General features: G+C 38.3%; 2 protein-coding genes and 1 pseudogene across 2 annotated transcripts; all 3 read left to right on the forward strand.

Moving 5' to 3' along the window:
• The first annotated feature begins 1,153 nt into the window (after positions 1 to 1,153).
• Positions 1,154 to 6,506, forward strand: LOC146320671 (arrestin domain-containing protein 3-like). The gene is made up of 7 exons (XM_084729002.1): positions 1,154 to 1,436; positions 2,277 to 2,321; positions 2,597 to 2,657; positions 3,757 to 3,907; positions 4,223 to 4,319; positions 4,400 to 4,656; positions 6,143 to 6,506. Exons 1-7 carry the CDS (start codon positions 1,175 to 1,177, stop codon positions 6,434 to 6,436), a joined length of 1,167 nt encoding a protein of 388 aa, XP_084585128.1. The 5' UTR covers positions 1,154 to 1,174; the 3' UTR covers positions 6,437 to 6,506.
• A 2,409-nt stretch (positions 6,507 to 8,915) lies between these two features.
• LOC146320672 (arrestin domain-containing protein 3-like) lies at positions 8,916 to 11,810 on the forward strand (annotated as a pseudogene).
• A 684-nt stretch (positions 11,811 to 12,494) lies between these two features.
• Positions 12,495 to 16,671, forward strand: LOC146320673 (arrestin domain-containing protein 3-like). Its single transcript, XM_084729606.1, has 6 exons — positions 12,495 to 12,911; positions 13,999 to 14,059; positions 14,168 to 14,339; positions 14,450 to 14,537; positions 14,621 to 14,877; positions 16,427 to 16,671. The coding sequence occupies exons 1-6, from the start codon at positions 12,653 to 12,655 to the stop codon at positions 16,553 to 16,555; spliced, it is 966 nt and encodes a 321-aa protein (XP_084585732.1). The 5' UTR covers positions 12,495 to 12,652; the 3' UTR covers positions 16,556 to 16,671.
• Positions 16,672 to 19,717: the final 3,046 nt, after the last annotated feature.

Below are 19,717 nucleotides of genomic sequence, written 5' to 3' on the forward strand. Positions count from 1 at the left end.
TGACAATCTGGAGAAGACGTGAGTAGAAAAGCAGCTGGTTAAGAGTGAAGTGGAAACAGGTGACTATGTGGGTGGAGCAGATCGGGTGACTGGAGGTGATGGAAAAGGCTGGTTACTGCTGGGCAGGAGGGAGTGGCCGGATGGGGGAATGAGGCAACAGGGACAGGAGGGCATCTGGTGGACAGGAAGAGAATGACAAGGAATGAGTGTGAGGAAGTGAGAATGTGGCTGCAGGAAGGGAGGGACAGAGAGGCAGAATGTGACACCAGCATGTGTACAATCCTCCGCTGTGCTGCTCCACCGGGCTCGAGTGACAAAATTCACTGATAATAATTTAGTTTAGTTCAGTTTTATTTTGCACCATTTAAAAAAAATATTCAAAAAATGGCAAAGATGACAAATACAATATAAGTGCAGGGAGAGGCACAACACCCAGAGGGCTTATTTGAAGGCACCAACTAAATAAAAATGTAATCAGAAAGTTGCAAAATACAGAATGATACAGAAAAAAGTGATGTTTGATGGCAACAATAAATAATAAAAACAGTAATAATGTCCATGTCAAAGCACAAAATGTGAGTACTCATTGTGCAGTAAAATGATCCCTCTGTTTACTATAATATATGATTATATATGATGTTTTTGACTGATGTTGCTGCTGCATTAATTAATGTTGAATTTGACTGCTGTAGATGTTTAAAGACAAACTGTGCAGGATTTACCCCAAAAAAACAAGGCATGGACATGACAGAAATTATCAGGCAAATATTAGCTTCTTACAGCTGTATATTTGTATTGGTATATATGTTGTCCAATATTGTCCCATATGAAAACCTTTTTTTCATTTTAACAAAACTTCAGATGGATTGTTTGAATTCCTTTGCATTATGTCTGTCATTTTATGTTTATTTAAAAGATCAGGACAGTGTGACAGTCATATCGCTCATAAAGAAGTACTTTCTTACCGCCAAAACAAATTTTCATTCAACAAATACAGGGGCGGAGGAAACATCGCGGGTTCTCCTTTGGAGTGGGACACACCCACCCGCGGAAGTCAGACCGTGGTCTTGAGTTACGAGAAAAACAAGAAAACACCCGGGGGAAGAAAAGGGGGATGAAGACGGATTTTGTTGCATCTTTATCTTTGGAGTTTTCCGTGTAAAAAGCAGGCATCATGTCGAGCACCGTGAAGAGCTTCACAGTCACTTACAACCCGGTCAACGACAGAAACACCTTCACAAATGGTGACACCGTGTCCGGCCAGGTCGCTCTGGAAGTGGCCAAAGACTGTCAGATAGAGTCCCTGTCCATTAAATTCAAGGGGAAATCCGAGGTCCTGTGGACCGAGAGACACGGCCAAGTCACTGTCGTGTACCACTCCAAGGACAAGTACTTCAGCATCAAACACTACTTTATCCAGGACAAAGACCACAAAGGTAAGTTAGGGTATTATTTAATAAGGAGTGCTGCAGAGTTTCAAAACTTTGAAATCAACGTAATGTAGGTGCAACTTACAGAAATGTTCAGCGAGCTGGCATCTCTGATATCCTAAAAGTCCAAAAGTATTAGCATCAACCTAAAAGAGTCATTGTACTCATTGTGCAGAATGTCCCATCTCTGAATCATATACTACAATTATTCTACTATAATTAATGATGCAATAATACTAAAGCCGATCCAATAATGACGGAACAAGACTAAAAACGTAAAAGACGGCTACTTTTTAGTTTTATACTTGGAGTACATTTCAGAGCTTGCACTTTTACTCGAGTAAATAAGTTGTATCAGTACTTCTCCTTTTTTTCCTACTCTTTGCATACTTTCAGCTCTAACTTTGCTTGAGAGAATAAACTCAGGCTCTTCCGGTCTGTGAGCCACAAATCACTCCGCCTGGTTTAAGAGAAAGGGGCTCAGTGACAGGCAGTAAAAATGAAGCAGGCTTCTCACTCATGGGCTCGTTTGGTTATGTAGGTCAAATGGAGGCATCAAAATTAAAATGAAACAGTGTTAATAAATGATTAGTGCGTCAACAGGAAGTGTTTTGATATTTGATTATTTGTTTAAGTCTTTAATCATGCAAAAGCGCCACAAAAACCTCAGTTTTCAGTATTTGATTAATTTATTTGTCTAATGTTATACTGAGCTGAAGTTTGGGGGTTATGGTAATTGTCATGACAACATGGGAAAATTGACTATTTTCAGACATTTTGTTTGATGTCTCAAGTAATAAATGTTAGTAGCTGTTAATTCAGTGTGCTGATTTGTTTCTTATTCAGCAGATGACAACCAAACACTACTGACAGGCCAGAATGGGGATACATGTGAGTACGTCACAATTCTGTCTCAGCCTGCAGTGTGGACGGTGCATTTAGTACTTGTTCAAACTTGAAACGTTTTTTACAGCCGACCTTTTGACTTGTCATAACAGGAAAAGCTCAGGTATAGATGAAAATAAAAATAAAAAAAAACAGCTGCATTTAATGTTGGAACTGAGCTGATCTTTAAAAATCTTTCACTGGTGCTTTCTTTGCTATGCAGTCAAAATGTCTGCCATGAAAATCTCTATAGCTTTTTAAAATTAATTGTTGCTTTTCAGACAGCAATGTTGTTGCCCCAGGATGCCATGTTTACCCGTTCACCTTTCAGATCCCTCTCCAGTAAGTAATCATTCTTTTTTTTAAGAAAAAAAATGTTTATCTCTTAGATCCCCTTTTACAACAAAAATATCTACACATAGGTTGACATCTTTCACTTACAAGGTCTATATTTAAACAGTTCATTGTGAAAATATGTATAAAAATACATCAAAACAAATACTAATGACACAATAAGCAATGTAAGTAATGCAAACATATTAAAACAAAACTTAACATGACACAGCACAAAACACTGCTGGAGTTTCTCAGGAAAACAGTAGAATTTCCCAAACAGTGTAGACAGCTGACGTTTTGATTTTTCCATCTCACACATTTTAAAACAAGTACCCTATGAAAGTGTTTATGTAAAGTTACATAGCAGCTGCATACATGATGCAGCTGCTATGTAACTTTAGCAGCTGCTAATGCTAAATGAGGCTAAAGCGAGCTTACATCTCAGCAAACATTGGTCAGGTGGTGAAATGCGGCAGGTATATCTTCATGATAGATGACATACATGCACTCATTACTGGGAAAATGAAGCACAGGGACTTGATCAGTGCAGTGGACCTTGGGACAGGTCACCCTGCCAGACCAGCTGGACCGCACTTGTGGAAGAGAACCAGCATAAGAGCTAAGCTAACCCGGCTTAGACCTTAGACAGTGAGCCAGAAAGAGATGCATTGTCGTCAACCCACCTTGATTCTGCATCAGCCCAAATCCTCCTCCTCAAGTCCCCATATAACAAATGCAGATGCATTTGGCTGTTTGGCTGCGAGTTACTGTACTAGTGAGCTAGCATTAGTTAGCCGGACATGCTAACATTTGCATCTTATGTTTGAGCAGATGACAGAGTTTAATTCATTCACCACATGTGCTCTTGAGTTTCATATTTTTGAGAGACGACAAAAAAGACGTCGCCGTTCAGACTCATGAAAAGCCAAGTGTTGTTCTTCTCAGAGCCTTCTGCACTCCTTCAACATGTAGAGAAATGGAAAGCTTGACAGCACCAGTTACAGTTGCTAACCTATGATTGGACAGGTTTGGGGCGGGGCTGAGCGAATGGTCGATTGCCATTTAATTTCTCATGTTCCTCTGGCCTTCTGCTCCTGTGCTTTAGGGATTTGCCCTCCTCCTTCAAGGGCTCTGTTGGTAAAATTGTGTACTCTCTGGAAGCCAAGCTGAGCAGATCAATGAGGATGGACACGAAAGACTCAACTAAGATCAACTTTGTGTCAAAACCAGATATGACCAGAAACCCAGAACTAATGGTATGTGCTGAGATCTTCATTCCTGTCATTCCAGCAGGGAAGGTATCTGCCTTCTGTAGTATCTGCAAGCAGGAGCTTAAACTCCAGCTGCCTCTAAGAGTGGATGTATTTGACTGAGTATTTGCATTCAGCAAATGCACTCTGTATAGACATATCTTTAAACATGTGCAATGCTTTGTGTTGCTGGTGAAACAACATTTTTAGGCCATAGTGTAATATTGAAATGGAAATTAATTTGGATTAAGGACATCCACACGAAAAGTGGCAAAAATTCCCTTTAATTGTGTTGCATTACTTAATCTGGTCTTATTTCAGACACCACAGCACGAATCCAAGGATAAGAAAATGAAACTCTTCACCTCAGGAACAGTAGCCATGGATGTCAATCTTGAAAAAACTGGTTTCTTCCAAGGTGAGAGCCCTCAACATGATACTGACACTGATTAGACTCTTAGTGATGGGTTGTTTTGACGCTTCTGGTCTGTTTTGCAGGAGAAGGAATGAAGGTTCTCGCCTGCATTGAGAACAACTCGTCTCGTGAGATCAAACCCAAGTACTGTGTGTACAGAAAGCACAGCTTCTTTGCACAAGGGAAGAGGAGACTCAGTACTAAAGACCTCTTAAAAGAAGTGGGAGAGCCCATCCCTCCTTCTACTAATGAAAAGGTCATGAGAGTCATCACCATCCCCCACGACGCGGAGCCCTCCATCTTCAACTGCAGTAACATCAAAGTTGAATACAGACTCCGGGTAAACATCTATATTACCAGGACACGTGCACAAATCATTAATCGACAGTTGTAGGGAACCATTTTTAGTGGTTTGTAATTAGGTTATTCATAAGGTTGAAAACACTTTATAAATCATTAATAAATTGTTTCAACACATAACATAAAAAAGGCAACAGTGCCCTGTTGCTTGCCAGATAGTGAGCCAACATTTATCTGTACTGTTCAACCTCAGATCTCATTAATTGCTTTGCTTAGTTTGTCTTTTGTTTGCATTATCAGCATATCTTATTAATCAAAACGTTTCATTTGGCATCAAATTAATTTATCAAATCAGCAGATTCATACATGACAGCTTTGGCAGTTTTGTTTACCTTGACATTTTCAGCATGCTATCAGCAGGCTACCTCATTATTATCACAGATGATGACATGACATATGCCATCAAGCTGTTATGCACAGTGGATATTAATGTTGTGATGCTTACACTTTACAGTAAGGCTCCTTTTGCTAATTATAAATGTTAGTAATCATTAGTAAGATTAATTTGTAGTAACTGGATCTTGCTAAAAAAAAAGTGAGCCCACATTGATATATGAAAACTGTGTTGTAACTTGTTTATGTTTGTTTGAATAATGATTTTTAAACTCTTTACAACCTAATCAATCAATCAGTCAATCAAAGTGCTTTACAGTCTGTGTAGCACACAGCTCCTTCAACACACCCTTCTTACACTCAATTTGAAAAAAGAAAAAACAAAACTCCACAAACTTCAACGCTGTTGAGGTGATATGTAATCTGAAGTCATCACCTTAATGAAAATTATACTCAAATGGCATCAGAAAATGTAAGCAGCAAAGAAAAGTAACCTCTTAATAACTAATGCTGACTGTGTTTTAAACATTTAATCTCTGAATCATGTAGCAGCAAAACTTTTGACGTTGTTCTCTCTCTGCTTCCTGAACAAGCAGCACAGTATTTATAAAATTGTTGTGCCTTTCGCACACATCACTTCTGTGTAATATCTTGTGGCTGCAGTTTGCTGAACCAGAAGGCTTCAGAACCCATCCTGCTCTCATTGTTCTTGGTGTTTGCAAAGGGAGTTATGCACACAAGGTATTAAAGAAATAGTTTGGATTATTTGAAGTGTGGTCATCTGAGGTACTTATCCAAAGTCAGTGTATTACCTGCTGTAGATGGTGGACGGCAGCAGGGGTGCCTGTGTAGGAATCTAAGCTGTGTACTGATGTGGACAGAGTCGGCAGGAAAACATTTTATAGCCTCCAAAAAAGGCCCACCTAAAAATGATCTATACAAGGTAAAGTGTATGGTATATTTAGAATATTTTCACAGCTTTACCTTGCTGTAAGACAGCCTTTTCTGACAGAAAACCACCATTATTTACACCAAACTCCAATTCAAACTATCCAAACTATCCCTCTAACAGTTGTGATTGTAAAGGTGAGCAACTTGAATCCAACAATGTAACATTAACAATGTTTTCGCAGGTCTACCTCGATGTCAAATATGCTTCAGACCCAGAGATCAAACTTCCCATCGTCATCCTGCCGGCCTCTGAGGTTCCTGCTACTTTGGCACCACCACCGGCTGCTGCTGGCTTTGGATTTCAACCATTTGGGAACACAAACCCACCAGCGTGGGGACCGGTACCACCACAGCCGCCACCACCAGCAGCAGCAGCCGCAGCCGCAGCCGCAGCCAACCCTTTGGATCCCCCACCTCCCTATGGATCATATGGAATGTACCCCCCTTTGAATGATTTTGGTAATAAATATCAGTAATGGGACTGTGAAGATACTATCAATCAAAATGCTGTGACTGACGTTTTTCTTTTTATTTGTGCTTTTATATGCTGGTACTAGAGGGATTTATTTTTCTTAAAGTGAGATTGTTGTTACAGAACTCTGGTCAGAGTGAATCTGTTTGGTAGAAACTGCCACAGTGGCCCTTTATTATGGTCTGTATATCTTTTGTCCTATATAGAGGGGAGTGATATGTATTGTGTAGTCAGACTCACCTCATGTAGACTGTACAGCTGCAATGATTAGTCGCTTAAATGATTTAAAAAATATTCACCAAATATTTTTATACTCATTATATATATATATGTATATATTATCGTTTTTAGTCATTTTAGTCAAGAAAAAAAAAAGTGAATGTTTTCTGTTTTCTTTAGTCCCCTGAGACATTAAACTGAGGATCTTTCAGTTGAGGATAAAACAGTGATCAACATTTTTCAGCATTTGGGCCAAGTAACTAACTAACAACAGATTAAGTGATCATGGGAATAATCTTTAGTTTGCAGCCCTGGTAGACTGTGGATATAAGTCTGCCATTGGCTACTTACTTCAGGCAGCTTTCTCCTCTTCCACTACTTTGGTGTTTATTCCACATTAAACATGACTGAAGAGTAGGTTAATGTTTTAGGAATATTTATACACAAAAACTTCCAGACATGACTATATTTGTTCACAGGCCAGTCTTTCCCAGTCCAATGTGGCAGCACCGCTGATGCATCACATCAGTAGGACTAAGTGGTTAATGTTGCATCTGTGTATATATGTGTGTGTGTATAAACCCCAAAAGCTGAGGGAGGGAAGGGCATCTGCACTCTAACCTATATCACTGCTTTTTGCTAACAGCTGAGTGAGCTGAACAAACAGCACCTGAGTATAAACCAGTTTGGTTCACATGACTACCTCACCCACTCAGTAAGTGTTTGGGAACTGAGGACAATAATTGTTGAAGTTTTGAAAGTGAAAGTCTTCCCCATTCTTGCTTGATATACAACTTCAGGTGTTCAACAGTCCGGGGTCTCTATTGTTGTATTTTGTGCTTCATAATGCGCCACATATTTTCAGACAGGTCTGGACAGCAGGTGACACATGTGACAGTTAGCCATGATGTCATGGGCACCAACACACCACCATACCATCACAGATGCTGGGTTTTTATGTTATCTGTGGTAACAATACAGATGCTCCTTTAACTCTTTAGCCTGGAGGTCACAACGTCATGATTTCACAAATGTGTGCTTGTCAAGCCACAGCACACTTTTCCACTTTGTTCACTTTTCAACTTTTCCTGTCACAGATGAGCTTGGGCCCAGAGAAGTTGGCGTTGTTTCTGGATGTTGATATATGGCTTTTGATTTGCATGGTAGAGTCTTAACTTGCATTTGTAGATGTAGTAACAAACTGTGTTTACTGACAACAGTTTTCTTTATCCTTTATACAACTATGTGAGTTTTTAATGCAGTGCCACCTGAGGGGTCAAAAGTCACGGGCATTCAGTGGTGGTTTTCAGCCTTGCTGCTCATGTGTAGACATTTCTCTGGATTCTCTAATTTTCTTAAATGGTATTATGGACTGTAGAAGGTAAAGTCTCTAAATTCCTTCCAACTGTGTGCTGAGAAACATTGCTTTTGAACAACTGAACCTTTTGAGGATGCCTTTTTCTCACCCTTTTCATGAGACTATCTCCTGTTAACAATTTACCTGTTGAATGTTGCAAACAGGTGTTATTTTAAGCATTCAACTTTTTTGAAACATGTTTTGAAAAGTTTAGCAGTTTGAACATTAAATGTCTTGCCTTTGTGCTACATTAAATTTAACACAATTTGAAAATGATTTGCAAATCGTTGCATTCTGTTTTTATTTACATTTTACACAACGTCCCAACTTGTAGATATACTCAGGATATATCTGCCAGTAGAACTTCTGCTGCCACACAAATACAATGAAAGTGATTGGAAGTCCTTGACTGGATTCATTCACCTCTTAACTTCCTTTGGACTAAAATCCCATCATGTCAAACACATATAATATACAGTGAATGGAAATTTGTTTGACATGATAGGAAAATATTTCATGTGACACAGTGAGTAAGTGTAGCACATTCATTCATTCATTCATTGTCCGCAATTGCTTATCCTTGAAGGGTCACAGGGGGCTTGAGTCTATCCCAGCTGAAATAGGGCAAACCACAGGATGCACTCTGGAGTCGCCAGTTTATCACAGGGCAAGTGTAGCACATGACAGTCATAAATCAAGATTAGAGATACAGGTATTACTCAACCCACTGAGCTGGTAACCATGTGTGCAGTGTGATAAATTTCTTTGACCCTTCAGTTGCAATTTAAACTGCACTTGTTTTATTTTTGAAATCTGCTACATTTCTGCATTTGTGTGGATTGAAGTAGCCATTCAGTGTAATTTGAGTTTATATTTAGATTTTCCACGGTGTATTTCTCAGTTGAAAATGACCATCAAAAATGTCTCAATTGAATATGATGCCATCAACAGCGAAAACACCTTCACAGGTGGAGATACTGTCAATGGAAGAATCATCGTGGAGGTCTCTAAGGAAACTAGAATCCTGTCACTAATTTTCGTGGCAAAAGGATATGCTCAAGTCTGCTGGAGTGAACATTATGGACAATATGTATATGTGTTATAATTTTCTGTTCTTTTAATCCACAGAACAATGCCAGCATCTTTCAAATCTTGTGCAGGCAAAGTTGTTCATAAGTTGAAGGCAAAGCTGAAACAATCAGTGAGGGACACAAAAAAAGCCACAACCCTTTTCATATTTGTGTCCAAATCAGACATGGATATTCCTGGACTTATGGTAAGAAATAAATCTATTAAGAATGCAAGTTAACTGAACAGAACAGACTATTATCAAACTCTGGTAATCTAAAGTGTGGGTCTGTTCTTGTAGGAACCTCAGTACGGCTGCCAGGATAAATCTGTCAAAGTTTTTGGCTCTGGAAACATTTCAGTGGACGTTCACACCGAGCGGATGGGATACAAGCAAGGTAGTAATCTAGTGTGGCTGAGAGAATTCTGCACCTGAGGGGTTTTGTTTCATTGTCTTTGTTTGGTGACACTTTACTCCTCCCTTAACCTGTCACTGCCACTTAACCGTTTTGAAAATGGTGTGTAACTAAATTACTGAACGCCATGTATAACACCAGTTACCTATGAAAAAACCCAAAACAAATGTAGTCACTGTCCTAATCCAAGTATCACAATATTAAAGTAAAGTAATTCAATTAGGGGAGACCAGAGGCAATTGAAACATTTTCCTTCATAACCCACAGACTACTTGAAATACACAAGTCATCGATGACTCTTTTTTTTTTGTTGTTTTTACTGGTAAGGAAAAGACTAATATAAAATTTAATGCAAGTCAATATTAAACTTGAAGTAACTACTGTAAACTTTTTTCTTTTTTCTGTCTTACAGGTGACGCTGTCAACTGAAATTAGAAACCACTCAACCCATGTTGTGAAGCTCAAATTCATTCTGTATGAGAAGAAGAGTTACTTCGCCCAGGGACGAAGAAGAGTCGGCGCAGAAGGACCTCCCTGTACCCTGTAGAGAAGAGTGACGCTGTTGCATCCTCGAGCGCAGAGACCGTGACCAAGGTGATCACCATCCCCAAGGAACAACCTCCCTCCATCCTGAACTGCTCCATCATCAAACTGGAGCACAGAGATAAACACTATAATATGGTCAAAAGATAGTTTGTGCAAGGTAATCCTGCATAAACTAGATATTCTCTTGTTCATATGCCTGATTACTGTCTGATGGAAAGTTTATGGGGCTTTTCTGTGTTCTCGTTTGTACTGATGAGGTTGAGGAGGTTTCATTGTTCAGTTACTGAGGACATAAAAATCAAATACTGAAATTATAATAAATATTTCCAAGGGAAAGGCTTAGCATTTCTTTGTTGTGATATAAAATATACAAAAGGGCAAAAGGAGCATTTTCCTCACTATAAAATGACTAAGCAAGTGCTGGAGTGACTAAAGCAACTGATGAAAAAACAAGCACACATAAACATCATTACAATAGGAAACTAGTGAACTCAACACAGTCAAGAGAGGGAAACATACAGTAAACCAGAAGGGACCTCTAGTGACAAAACTATGGAATAAGAAATGGAATAAGGCCCTGATCACTTGATACAAAAAGTTTCTGATTTAGGGTGACCAGGTGTCCCACTTCACATGGGACTGCACAGCATTTTTATCCATTGTCCCACATCCCACTTTTTTGAAGCACTGTCCCATATTTGGATTGGCTCTATTTTGCAAAACCGCTGCATGACAGACACCTCTAGAAATCTGGCTTTTAAGAGAAGGCTGTTATCACAGGGCTGTATTTGATGTCACACTGTGCACATGTTGAGTCAAATGCAGGTTAATCTGTAACTGTTTTTGTTACGTGCACTATGCCAAACAGGAAAAATTGCGAAATTGCAAGTTACAGACTAGTTAGATTTATGCAGAATATGATGGAAGTGACCGCAAAGAAAAGGAAATGCAGCTACAATATAGTCTGGGAAACTATTCATTTACTGTGTGCTACTAGCTCAAATTGGATTGTTAAGTATAGAGATGTCACAAGCTGAGGGGCAGAATAAAATGTATTTTTTTAATTACAGATTTTAGGCTACCTCTCAGCATTGGCAATGTGTGCCACATTGTCCCACACAAATACACTTTCTGTGCCACATTTGGTTTGTTGGGATCTGGACATCCCATTTCCAGTTATAAATAACATTTATCTGGAGACATCCGTCTTCCATTGTTCATGGTGTTTTCTACAGGGGTCAGGTTATGCACAAATGTTGTAAATAATTGTGATTGTATATAAAACTTTACAGTGATTCTGGTGATGTTAAGAAGAAAACATCATCAGTGTTTTACACAGATTCATCTGGATGTCAAATGTGCTTCAGACCCAGAGATCAGACTTCCTATAGTCGTCCAGCCCGTCCATATGTTGTAATCTCATTGTTGTATGTATGTACTGAATCATTTTTCACTTGCCTGCTAGAGCCAGAATCATATGGAAAAGGATTAGGGACACGTGAAAATTTTCTTTCAGCTCTGAGTTTAAATTTAGATTAATCGGAATTTAGAGAAAAAAAAAAGTCAGAATTCTGAGAATAAAGTTGGAATTATGAGGAAAAAAGGAGAATTCTGAGGGAAACAAAATCTTTAATTCTGAGAAAAGGGTTATATTCTGAGAATAAAGTCAGAATTTTTAGTTCAAAGTGAGAACTCAAATACATTTTTCACATGTGAGACTAATCTCCTGTAATATCACCTCAAGGCCAAAACTGAACAGAATTACTGGTGACTAAACATATAGGAATGTTGCAAAATTTCCCAGATATTTAACCTTTTATGTGATAATGGCGATTACTTTATCAGTCTTTTTATAAGTCTTGTTGCTGTTGTTTACATTTAAAAAATGCACTAGAGAATTATTTCCTGGGTCTATGTGTGTATATGTATATAAATAACTATTGTTTTATTTGCTATATATTTAATTGTATTCTGGATGTAATTATCTGTATATACGTTCTATGTGTATGTAGCACAAAGGCAATACAATTTTCATTTTATTGTATTGTATAATGATAAATAAATTTAAATATTCAAAGCCTCTTATCATGCATTATCTCCCCAGGGAGACATTTTTCAATTAATGGGTAGTTTAGAGATATACATCACAAGGTATACATTACTTCAGTATCTAGAAAAGGTACCACTTTACTATCACTTCAGTGAAAAAATATATTTATACCTTTTAATATTATTCACTGAAGAATACCATTGAATTCACACACATATAGCAGTTATGACATTTCATATTAGGGCATCCGTAATGTAAATCTCAATTTATTTGGCCTATTTTTGCCTGCAAGGCTGCTGGCTAGAGTTACCTTTGTGAAAGTGACACCTGCAGCTCTTGATCATGTGACCATGTGTGACACAGATGCAGGTCCAGGAGGAGTCTGCTGCTACAGTGCACATGCCAGCCTTGCCAGATCCTTGTTCAGCAACAAAAGGCCCCAGTTCAATATCTGGGATCAATTCAAACCTGCTTCCAGACAATTCAGGGGATTTATTTTGGTTGAAAGGAGGATCGTCTCTGTGCCATCACTCCACAACCCTCGGGAAGGTTATTTGATGAAGCATGACTGTTAAGCATTTCTCTGTGGATTACAACAAGCTGAATGAACGAGGCACCTTCTCTCCTGGGGACGTCCTCTCAGGGAAGGTGACCGTGGTGACCAGCAAGGAGACCAAAGTGCAGTGTTTCGTGGTCAAAGCCAAAGGGAAAGCGAAGGTGACATGGTGTGAACAAAAAGGACAAGCCACAGGGGTTCACAGTGACAAGAAGAAATACTTTTATTTTGAACATATTATTCTCCAGGATAAAAACAAAGGAGACGGTTGGTATTGACTCTTTCTTGTGACAGAAGAAAGAAAGAACAAAATATCTTAAAGGCAAACGTATTTCTCAGGCTGTGCTATATTCACCAAGAAAACTGAGTTCTTCTGCTGCATAATCTGTTGTTCATCTTTCTTCCAGTGATGTTACTTGATGCAAGGAAGAACTACAGGCTATTTCAGCTTGGACTTGTATCCAGTGAGCACCTTCTAGTTGAAATGTGGTCTGCACAAAGATGTAATTTCAACACATTTGTATGCTGCCAACAAAAAGCGTCCGAGACATTGTAAAATAAGTTTTTACTATGAAAAAGAAGAACACTTAGCACATCTATTTGATGAGACAGATGCATAGGAGAAGGGCGAGTGGACCAAAAAGTTGCAAAAAAAAAAAAACTCCCTCAAAATGTTTCACTTAGATAACATTTATTTGCACAAAAAGACTTTTTTGCACATGAGGATTGTAGTCAGCTGTAGACTAACAACCATGCCTGATTTAAGATGAGTTCACCTTGACCCAAACTGTTTGCCTGATGAAGGTCTAGTGCCAAATGTTGGACATAAACATTATATTACCAGTTAGACAGAATGTGAGAGTTCTTATGCAATTACTTCTTAGTGTAAAATGAGGAAATTACGCTGTAGCCTAATGTGCATGCACAAATATTACAGCAGGATGGAATATAAAGATAAAAAATGTCACTGTTGCAAATCCCTGTTGAAACTTGGTTTAAATGTGAATCAGTGTCTTCAAATACCTGGTGGAAAAAACTTTTACTTTTCAACAAAAAAAATACTCATTGGGTAGACTTGGTAGCCAGGGTGTGTGGTAGATGAGAAGCTATGTTTTGGGCAACAAAGTACTAGATATCGGCTTGGGTGGTGACAACATGGTAACATGACCATGCATGCACTGCCAGCACAGCTTCACAAGCAGGAGAACTCGGTTTTCTGGGTCAGTGTAGCACAAACTAAGGAATTTATTGCCTCATTTAACCACATTTACCACCAGCACTGACTGGACATCCACATTAAATTTTCCCTTTAAAACTGATGTACATTTGACAAAAAAATGTTTCTTTTTATAAGGTTCTGAAATCATCGGCCCCGGGAGAAACGTGTATCCATTCACCTTTGTGATTCCAAACACGTGCGTGTGCTAATCCAACTTACCCTCTCTATGGAATTCATGTTCATCATAAACACTTCCTTACGAGCTGGTGAAATCAAATAATTGCCCTTGTTTATTTCCCCACAGAGACATGCCTTCATCTTATGAAGGGAAGTGGGGCAAAATTGCATACAGTTTGCGAGCACAGCTGACTCAGTCAATCTGGCTTGTCCACAAAACCAAGACCGAGTTCCCTTTTCTGACCAAGTCTGAGTTCCCCTTCGCCTCCAAATCAGAGATGATAATCATCGGACTGAAGGTGTGGAACTGATTTTCCTTGCTTCAGCATTATAATATCCAGCTAATTCTGCTCAAAACCGGTATTTAGAGATCTGACTCCCTGACAGCTTATGTGTTTTTATTTGGTAGGAGCAACAACAGGCAACCAGGATCTCATTTTTTGGCGCTGCAAAGGTCACAATGAATGTTACCTCAGAAAAAATGGGGCTAAAGCAAGGTAAACAGATTTTGTTGAGGACATTTTTTTGAATGTCCTTGGCACAGACAGTAATGATGCTTTTTTGTTCTAAATATAAATAGGTGAAGCAATGGGAGTCTCTGTAGAAGTACTCAATGAATCAGCACGCTCAGTAACACCAAAATTCTACCTGTGTGAGAAGCAGACTTTTGCTGCTCAGTCAAAGAGGATCGTCCACACAAGTGAGACCATGTTCGCAACGGGAGACTCTGTCCCAGCTGAGAGCAGCCGGACTATGACCAAAGTCCTGAGTATCCCTCCTCAGCTGCCCCCAACCTTCTTCAACTGTTGCATGATGAAGCTCGAGTACAGACTCAAGGTATTTTCAGTATATTGTGTTCACAAACATAGCATGAATTCATTATTTTTTAAACTCTGTTTATTGGAGTGTTTTAAATACAGTTACATACCTTATATGCTTGTATTTTGTACATTTATTCATGCAAAGAAGCAAGAAAAAACAATCAAATACACAGTAAAAGAACAACAAACACTAACAAAAATGGGATGCCACAGATATCACCATTGGTTAACGTATCAAATAAATAATTATTCACCTTCCTTCTCAGTTGAAATGTGATTGTTTCTGTAAGTGGGAGTGTGAGTGGGCTGATGGGTTTTTCTGTTTCCAATTTAATGATATCAGCCTTCCCACTAACATTGTTACAAATATATCATATGATATTGGTTGTTTGACAGCTCTATCATAGCTGCTTTCACTCAAACACTGCCAGAATTGCGTCTGGTTTGAGTTGTCTCTGTAAAACCTCAGACAGAGTTTGGAATACAAACCCTGGTTCCAGAAAATTTATGACATTGTGTAAAACATAAAAAAATGCAATGATTTACAAATCATTTTTGACCTGTATTCAATTGAATACAGTACAAAGACAAGATATTTATGTTGAAACACATTAGCTGTGGTCCGGAGCCCATGTACTAATGCTGCTGCTCCTGTCCCAACTTTTTTTAAAAACATATTATCAGCATCAATTTCAGAATGAGTGTACATTTACAAAAAATAAAGTTTATCAGTTTGAACATTAAATATCTTGTCTTTGTATTCAGTTGAATACACGTTGACAAGTATTTGCATATCATTGCTTTCTGTTTTTATTCATGTTTCGCTCAACGTCCCAACTTTTTGGGAACTGGGGTTTGTGTTCTAGTCCAATAACTGACTATACTTGGGCACTTCCAAAGCTTATTGGGAAAGGACTGAAATATTTTCTTTTACAAAACTGCAAACTTGCAGATATTTGAAAAAGTCTGCATTCGGTATATTAAATGTTTACCTTCATGGGATTAAATCAGTATTAATACACTGCTTTTCATAAATTGGTGAGTCATTTTATTTAGTCATTTTATGGTGCCATTGATGGATTGTTGTTTGGGAAAAAGACTGATTATAGGGTGGTTTCAAAAACACATCTGTTCTCTTTTTGTCAAGCTGGGAAAGTATGCTTGATGACAACAGCACCACGCAGTGGCTGTATGGTGGGGAGAGCTAGAGAGAGAGAGCGGGAGGAGGGGTTAAAGGGGACAGGCCTCATGGTTTGTCTACACACTAGTGAGGATACATGTAGGAGAAGGTGTCATATTACAGGCCAACCTGTTCTGTCCTGCCATCAGCTCGGAGAGGGTTAGGTCGGTGTTTTCAGTAAACACTGGTGTCGTGACAGAGAGCCAGAACGAAGAAATCATACTGTACACTGTACGGCGAGCGAGCTGTCATTTTTAGAACATAATATATTCTTTTATTATATAACTATTGATTAATTTATATACATTAAATTTATATATAGTATATAGTCTTTCATATGCATGAAATAAAGACAGGATTAAAAGTTGCGTTTCTTTGGTTCCAGGTCACTCTTGATGTCCCTCTGGCGAGAGACCCAGAGATCAGACTTCCTCTGGTCATTCTGCTGGGTTCGCCAAAACCACATCAGCAGAAACCAAAGAGATCCATCTGGTTCAGAAAACTTCCTGGTTGAGGGGATGCTACAGTTCAGTGTTTCAAGATCCTTTAAATGTGTGTTGTCTCATCCACTAGATGGAGATGTGTGTCACCGAGTAGTCCACCAATGACAGTAATGTCCATGATTTGCTGTCATTTACAAGTTTTCAAAGTGGAAGGCATTTCTCTCCAGGAGGGAGTTTCACCGGAGGCTCAGTGAATGGAAGTGAAAAAAATCAGATAACTTATTATTACATTTGTTCAAATATAAGATAGCCTGAATGTGTGTGATTTGGTTTAAAAGTTAAAGTAGTTGTTTTTTTGTTTCTTTGTTTTTTTTCATTTTCACCACAATTTTCACAGACCTGACCATTTTATGTCTTAAGTTATGTCAAACAGAAATATCGGGTTAGCTTTGTTCAATTGTTGGGGTCAAATATCATAATCATGATCCACTAGATGTCCAGGTATTGAGCAAAACTAATCAAGTAAACTAAGAGTGGCACCTTTTTAAGTTTTATCTTTGGGAAGATCCACAGCCTCAGACTTTGAAACGCCTTCTGTAATTTGAATGATTGTACTTAAATCCAAGTAATCAGATCCCTTACTTAAGTATAAGTACCAATATACTAATGTAAAAATATTCTATTTCAAGTAAAAGTCTTGCATTTAATTAATTAAGTAAAAGTGTGGAAGCATTATCAACTAAATGTACTTTAAATGTCAAAAGTAAAAGTACTCATTCTTGAAAAATGGCCCCTGTGACTGACATAGTATAATCTATTACATTGTTGATACTGATGCATCAGTTCACACAGTAATTTACTGTTGTAGCTAGTTGACTTAACAAGTTTTATTAAAGTTCAGCCCAATATCAGATTTTTACTTTTTTTTTACTTTTTTACATACTCAATGCAGAGAGTACTTACTGCACGTACATTAATTAATTTTCTACAATACTTTTCCATTTCAGACATACATTTTGCATAAAAACATATAGTTGAATGATTAAAAGTAGAATAATTAGGATTAGTGCTGTCTGTAAACACACCAGAAAGATTGTTAAGTCTGATGTGTGATATGATGGTGTGAGCAGAGGGCAGGGTCTCTGCAGATGCAGGCACCGTCACACACTTCTGGTGTGTTGTGGGTGATGACTGCTTTTGTGAGTCTATGCATTGTTTTTCCTGCACAGTTTGGCTTTGAATAAAAGCACCGATGCGTTATTGTAAAGCCAGTAAAAGTCCTGACTTTAAATTATAAGTGGAGGAACTATGAAGTAAATATAGTTCAAATGCCTAAAGTAAAAGTACTCATTCCGCCTGTTACATTATTAGATTGTTAATACTGATGCGTCAGTGCATTTTGTATATTACTGTTGTAACTTGAGGTTAAGCTAGTTTTAACCACTTTATACACAGTTTTGGTAGTTTAGTTTAATGGGGTAGAAAAGAAAAGAAAAACAGATCTGCTACACAAATCTGTTTTCATTTTGAATACTGGATTGCATTTTAGATCTTTGAGCCTCAAACAATTATTTAAATGAAACCACGTGAGACGTTTATAAGGGAAATGTCTCTTTAGTGGAGCTGCTAACAACTCTTGGACATCTGAAATGAAACAAGAGGCTCCAACTAGACCCAGCTTTTCTGTAAAGGGTCACAAGCCAAAACAGTTGGGAAACATTGGTTTAATCCTCAACCAAGCGTTGTCTTACACAAGTTTACTTTGTGTATTTTTATATAAGAAGCACAAGATTACACTTTAAAGCAGGGGTGGAATGTAACCAAGCAAACTTAAGCACAAATTTGTGGTACTTGTACTTTACTTGAGTATATCTGTTTTATGCATCTTTATACTTGTACTGCACTACATTTCTTCTTTAACTGGAGTAATATTATAGCCTGATATCTTTACTTTTACTCAAGTATGATCTTATAAGTATAATGTAGCATACAATGGAAAAGTATTGCCTAAAAATTGTACTTAAGTGCAGGAGGATGTACTGTAAAAATCTGAATTTTGATCTTAGGGTGATCTTGTCCTTTAATAAGATAAACTTGTTAAGGTAAAGAGAGAATTCTTCTTCTATGAGGCACTGATTAACATATACCAACAATCTACACGTAAGAAGTCTTTCACCACCTCTTTCTCAGTTCTGACTGTCGGGAGTGAACATTCGAACACTACAGCGCAGCAGAAGGACAAACAATGACTCAGTAAGAGACGAGAATTAGATGTTAGGGGATTCTCACGCTCATCCTTGTCCGTGGACTCATTTTGCAACAGAGGAAAAAACTGAACAAAGGCACATTCATGATTCTAACAGTACATGTGTTGCCCAACCATCGGTTCTTAAGTGAAACCAGGCCCGTGTTCTTGATGCGAGACTCAGAGATTTCTCCCTGCCCAGGAGGGGAAACATGTTGAGAGCTGAGCATTTTATGGTCGGGATCCATCCTGGAAACATTAGATCTGGCTATTGTGACACCACATACAGCACACCCACCTACCCAGAGGGAGAGAAAGCAGTGTTTGGTTCTGACGCACAAATAGGGCTGCCTCACGATTTCACGTTCAGCCCACAAAAGAGAGAAGAAAATCGACAATGTTTGACTCTCAACATGAAAAATGCAAAAGCACAAGAGTGACCGGCACAGGCTGTACATTCATTCCACTATTCTACTGTACATGTCCTCCAGCACATTACATCACTACAGAACATTATAAGCTCTGCCTGGTGCAAGACTTAAGCACTAGTTCTACTGAAACCTATGGGAGATGATTGAAGAACAGATCTATACTGCATGAACAAAATGGAAAAAAAAGAGAAAATACACTGAAGAGAATAGAGTACTAACTGAATTTTTCAGATGTAAGCGTTCATGTATCTGCTGTTGGTCTCCAAATAGCATGATTGACCCTTCATCTCCTATTAGGTTTAATATAACTGATACCAAAATCTGGAGTCTAGAATGTATGTATCTACGTAAGATATAATGTACACCGAGCACGGGCCTCATCACATAAACTTTCTGCTTTAACTCTTTAAATGGGAAGAACTAACTTTAGGAATTCTATTGTATCTTATCTTACTTCATCCTGTCAAAATCCTAAATACTCATTCTAACATTATTTATCAGCTTTTATGACTGTTGTCTCCCATCTGAAGCCACTTTTCTCATTCTGTTACGCCCAA

The sequence above is a fragment of the Lutjanus erythropterus genome, chromosome 10 (genome assembly GCF_056507025.1).
Source record: "Lutjanus erythropterus isolate fLutEry1 chromosome 10, fLutEry1.hap2, whole genome shotgun sequence".
Classification (NCBI taxonomy): Eukaryota; Metazoa; Chordata; class Actinopteri; order Lutjaniformes; family Lutjanidae; genus Lutjanus; species Lutjanus erythropterus.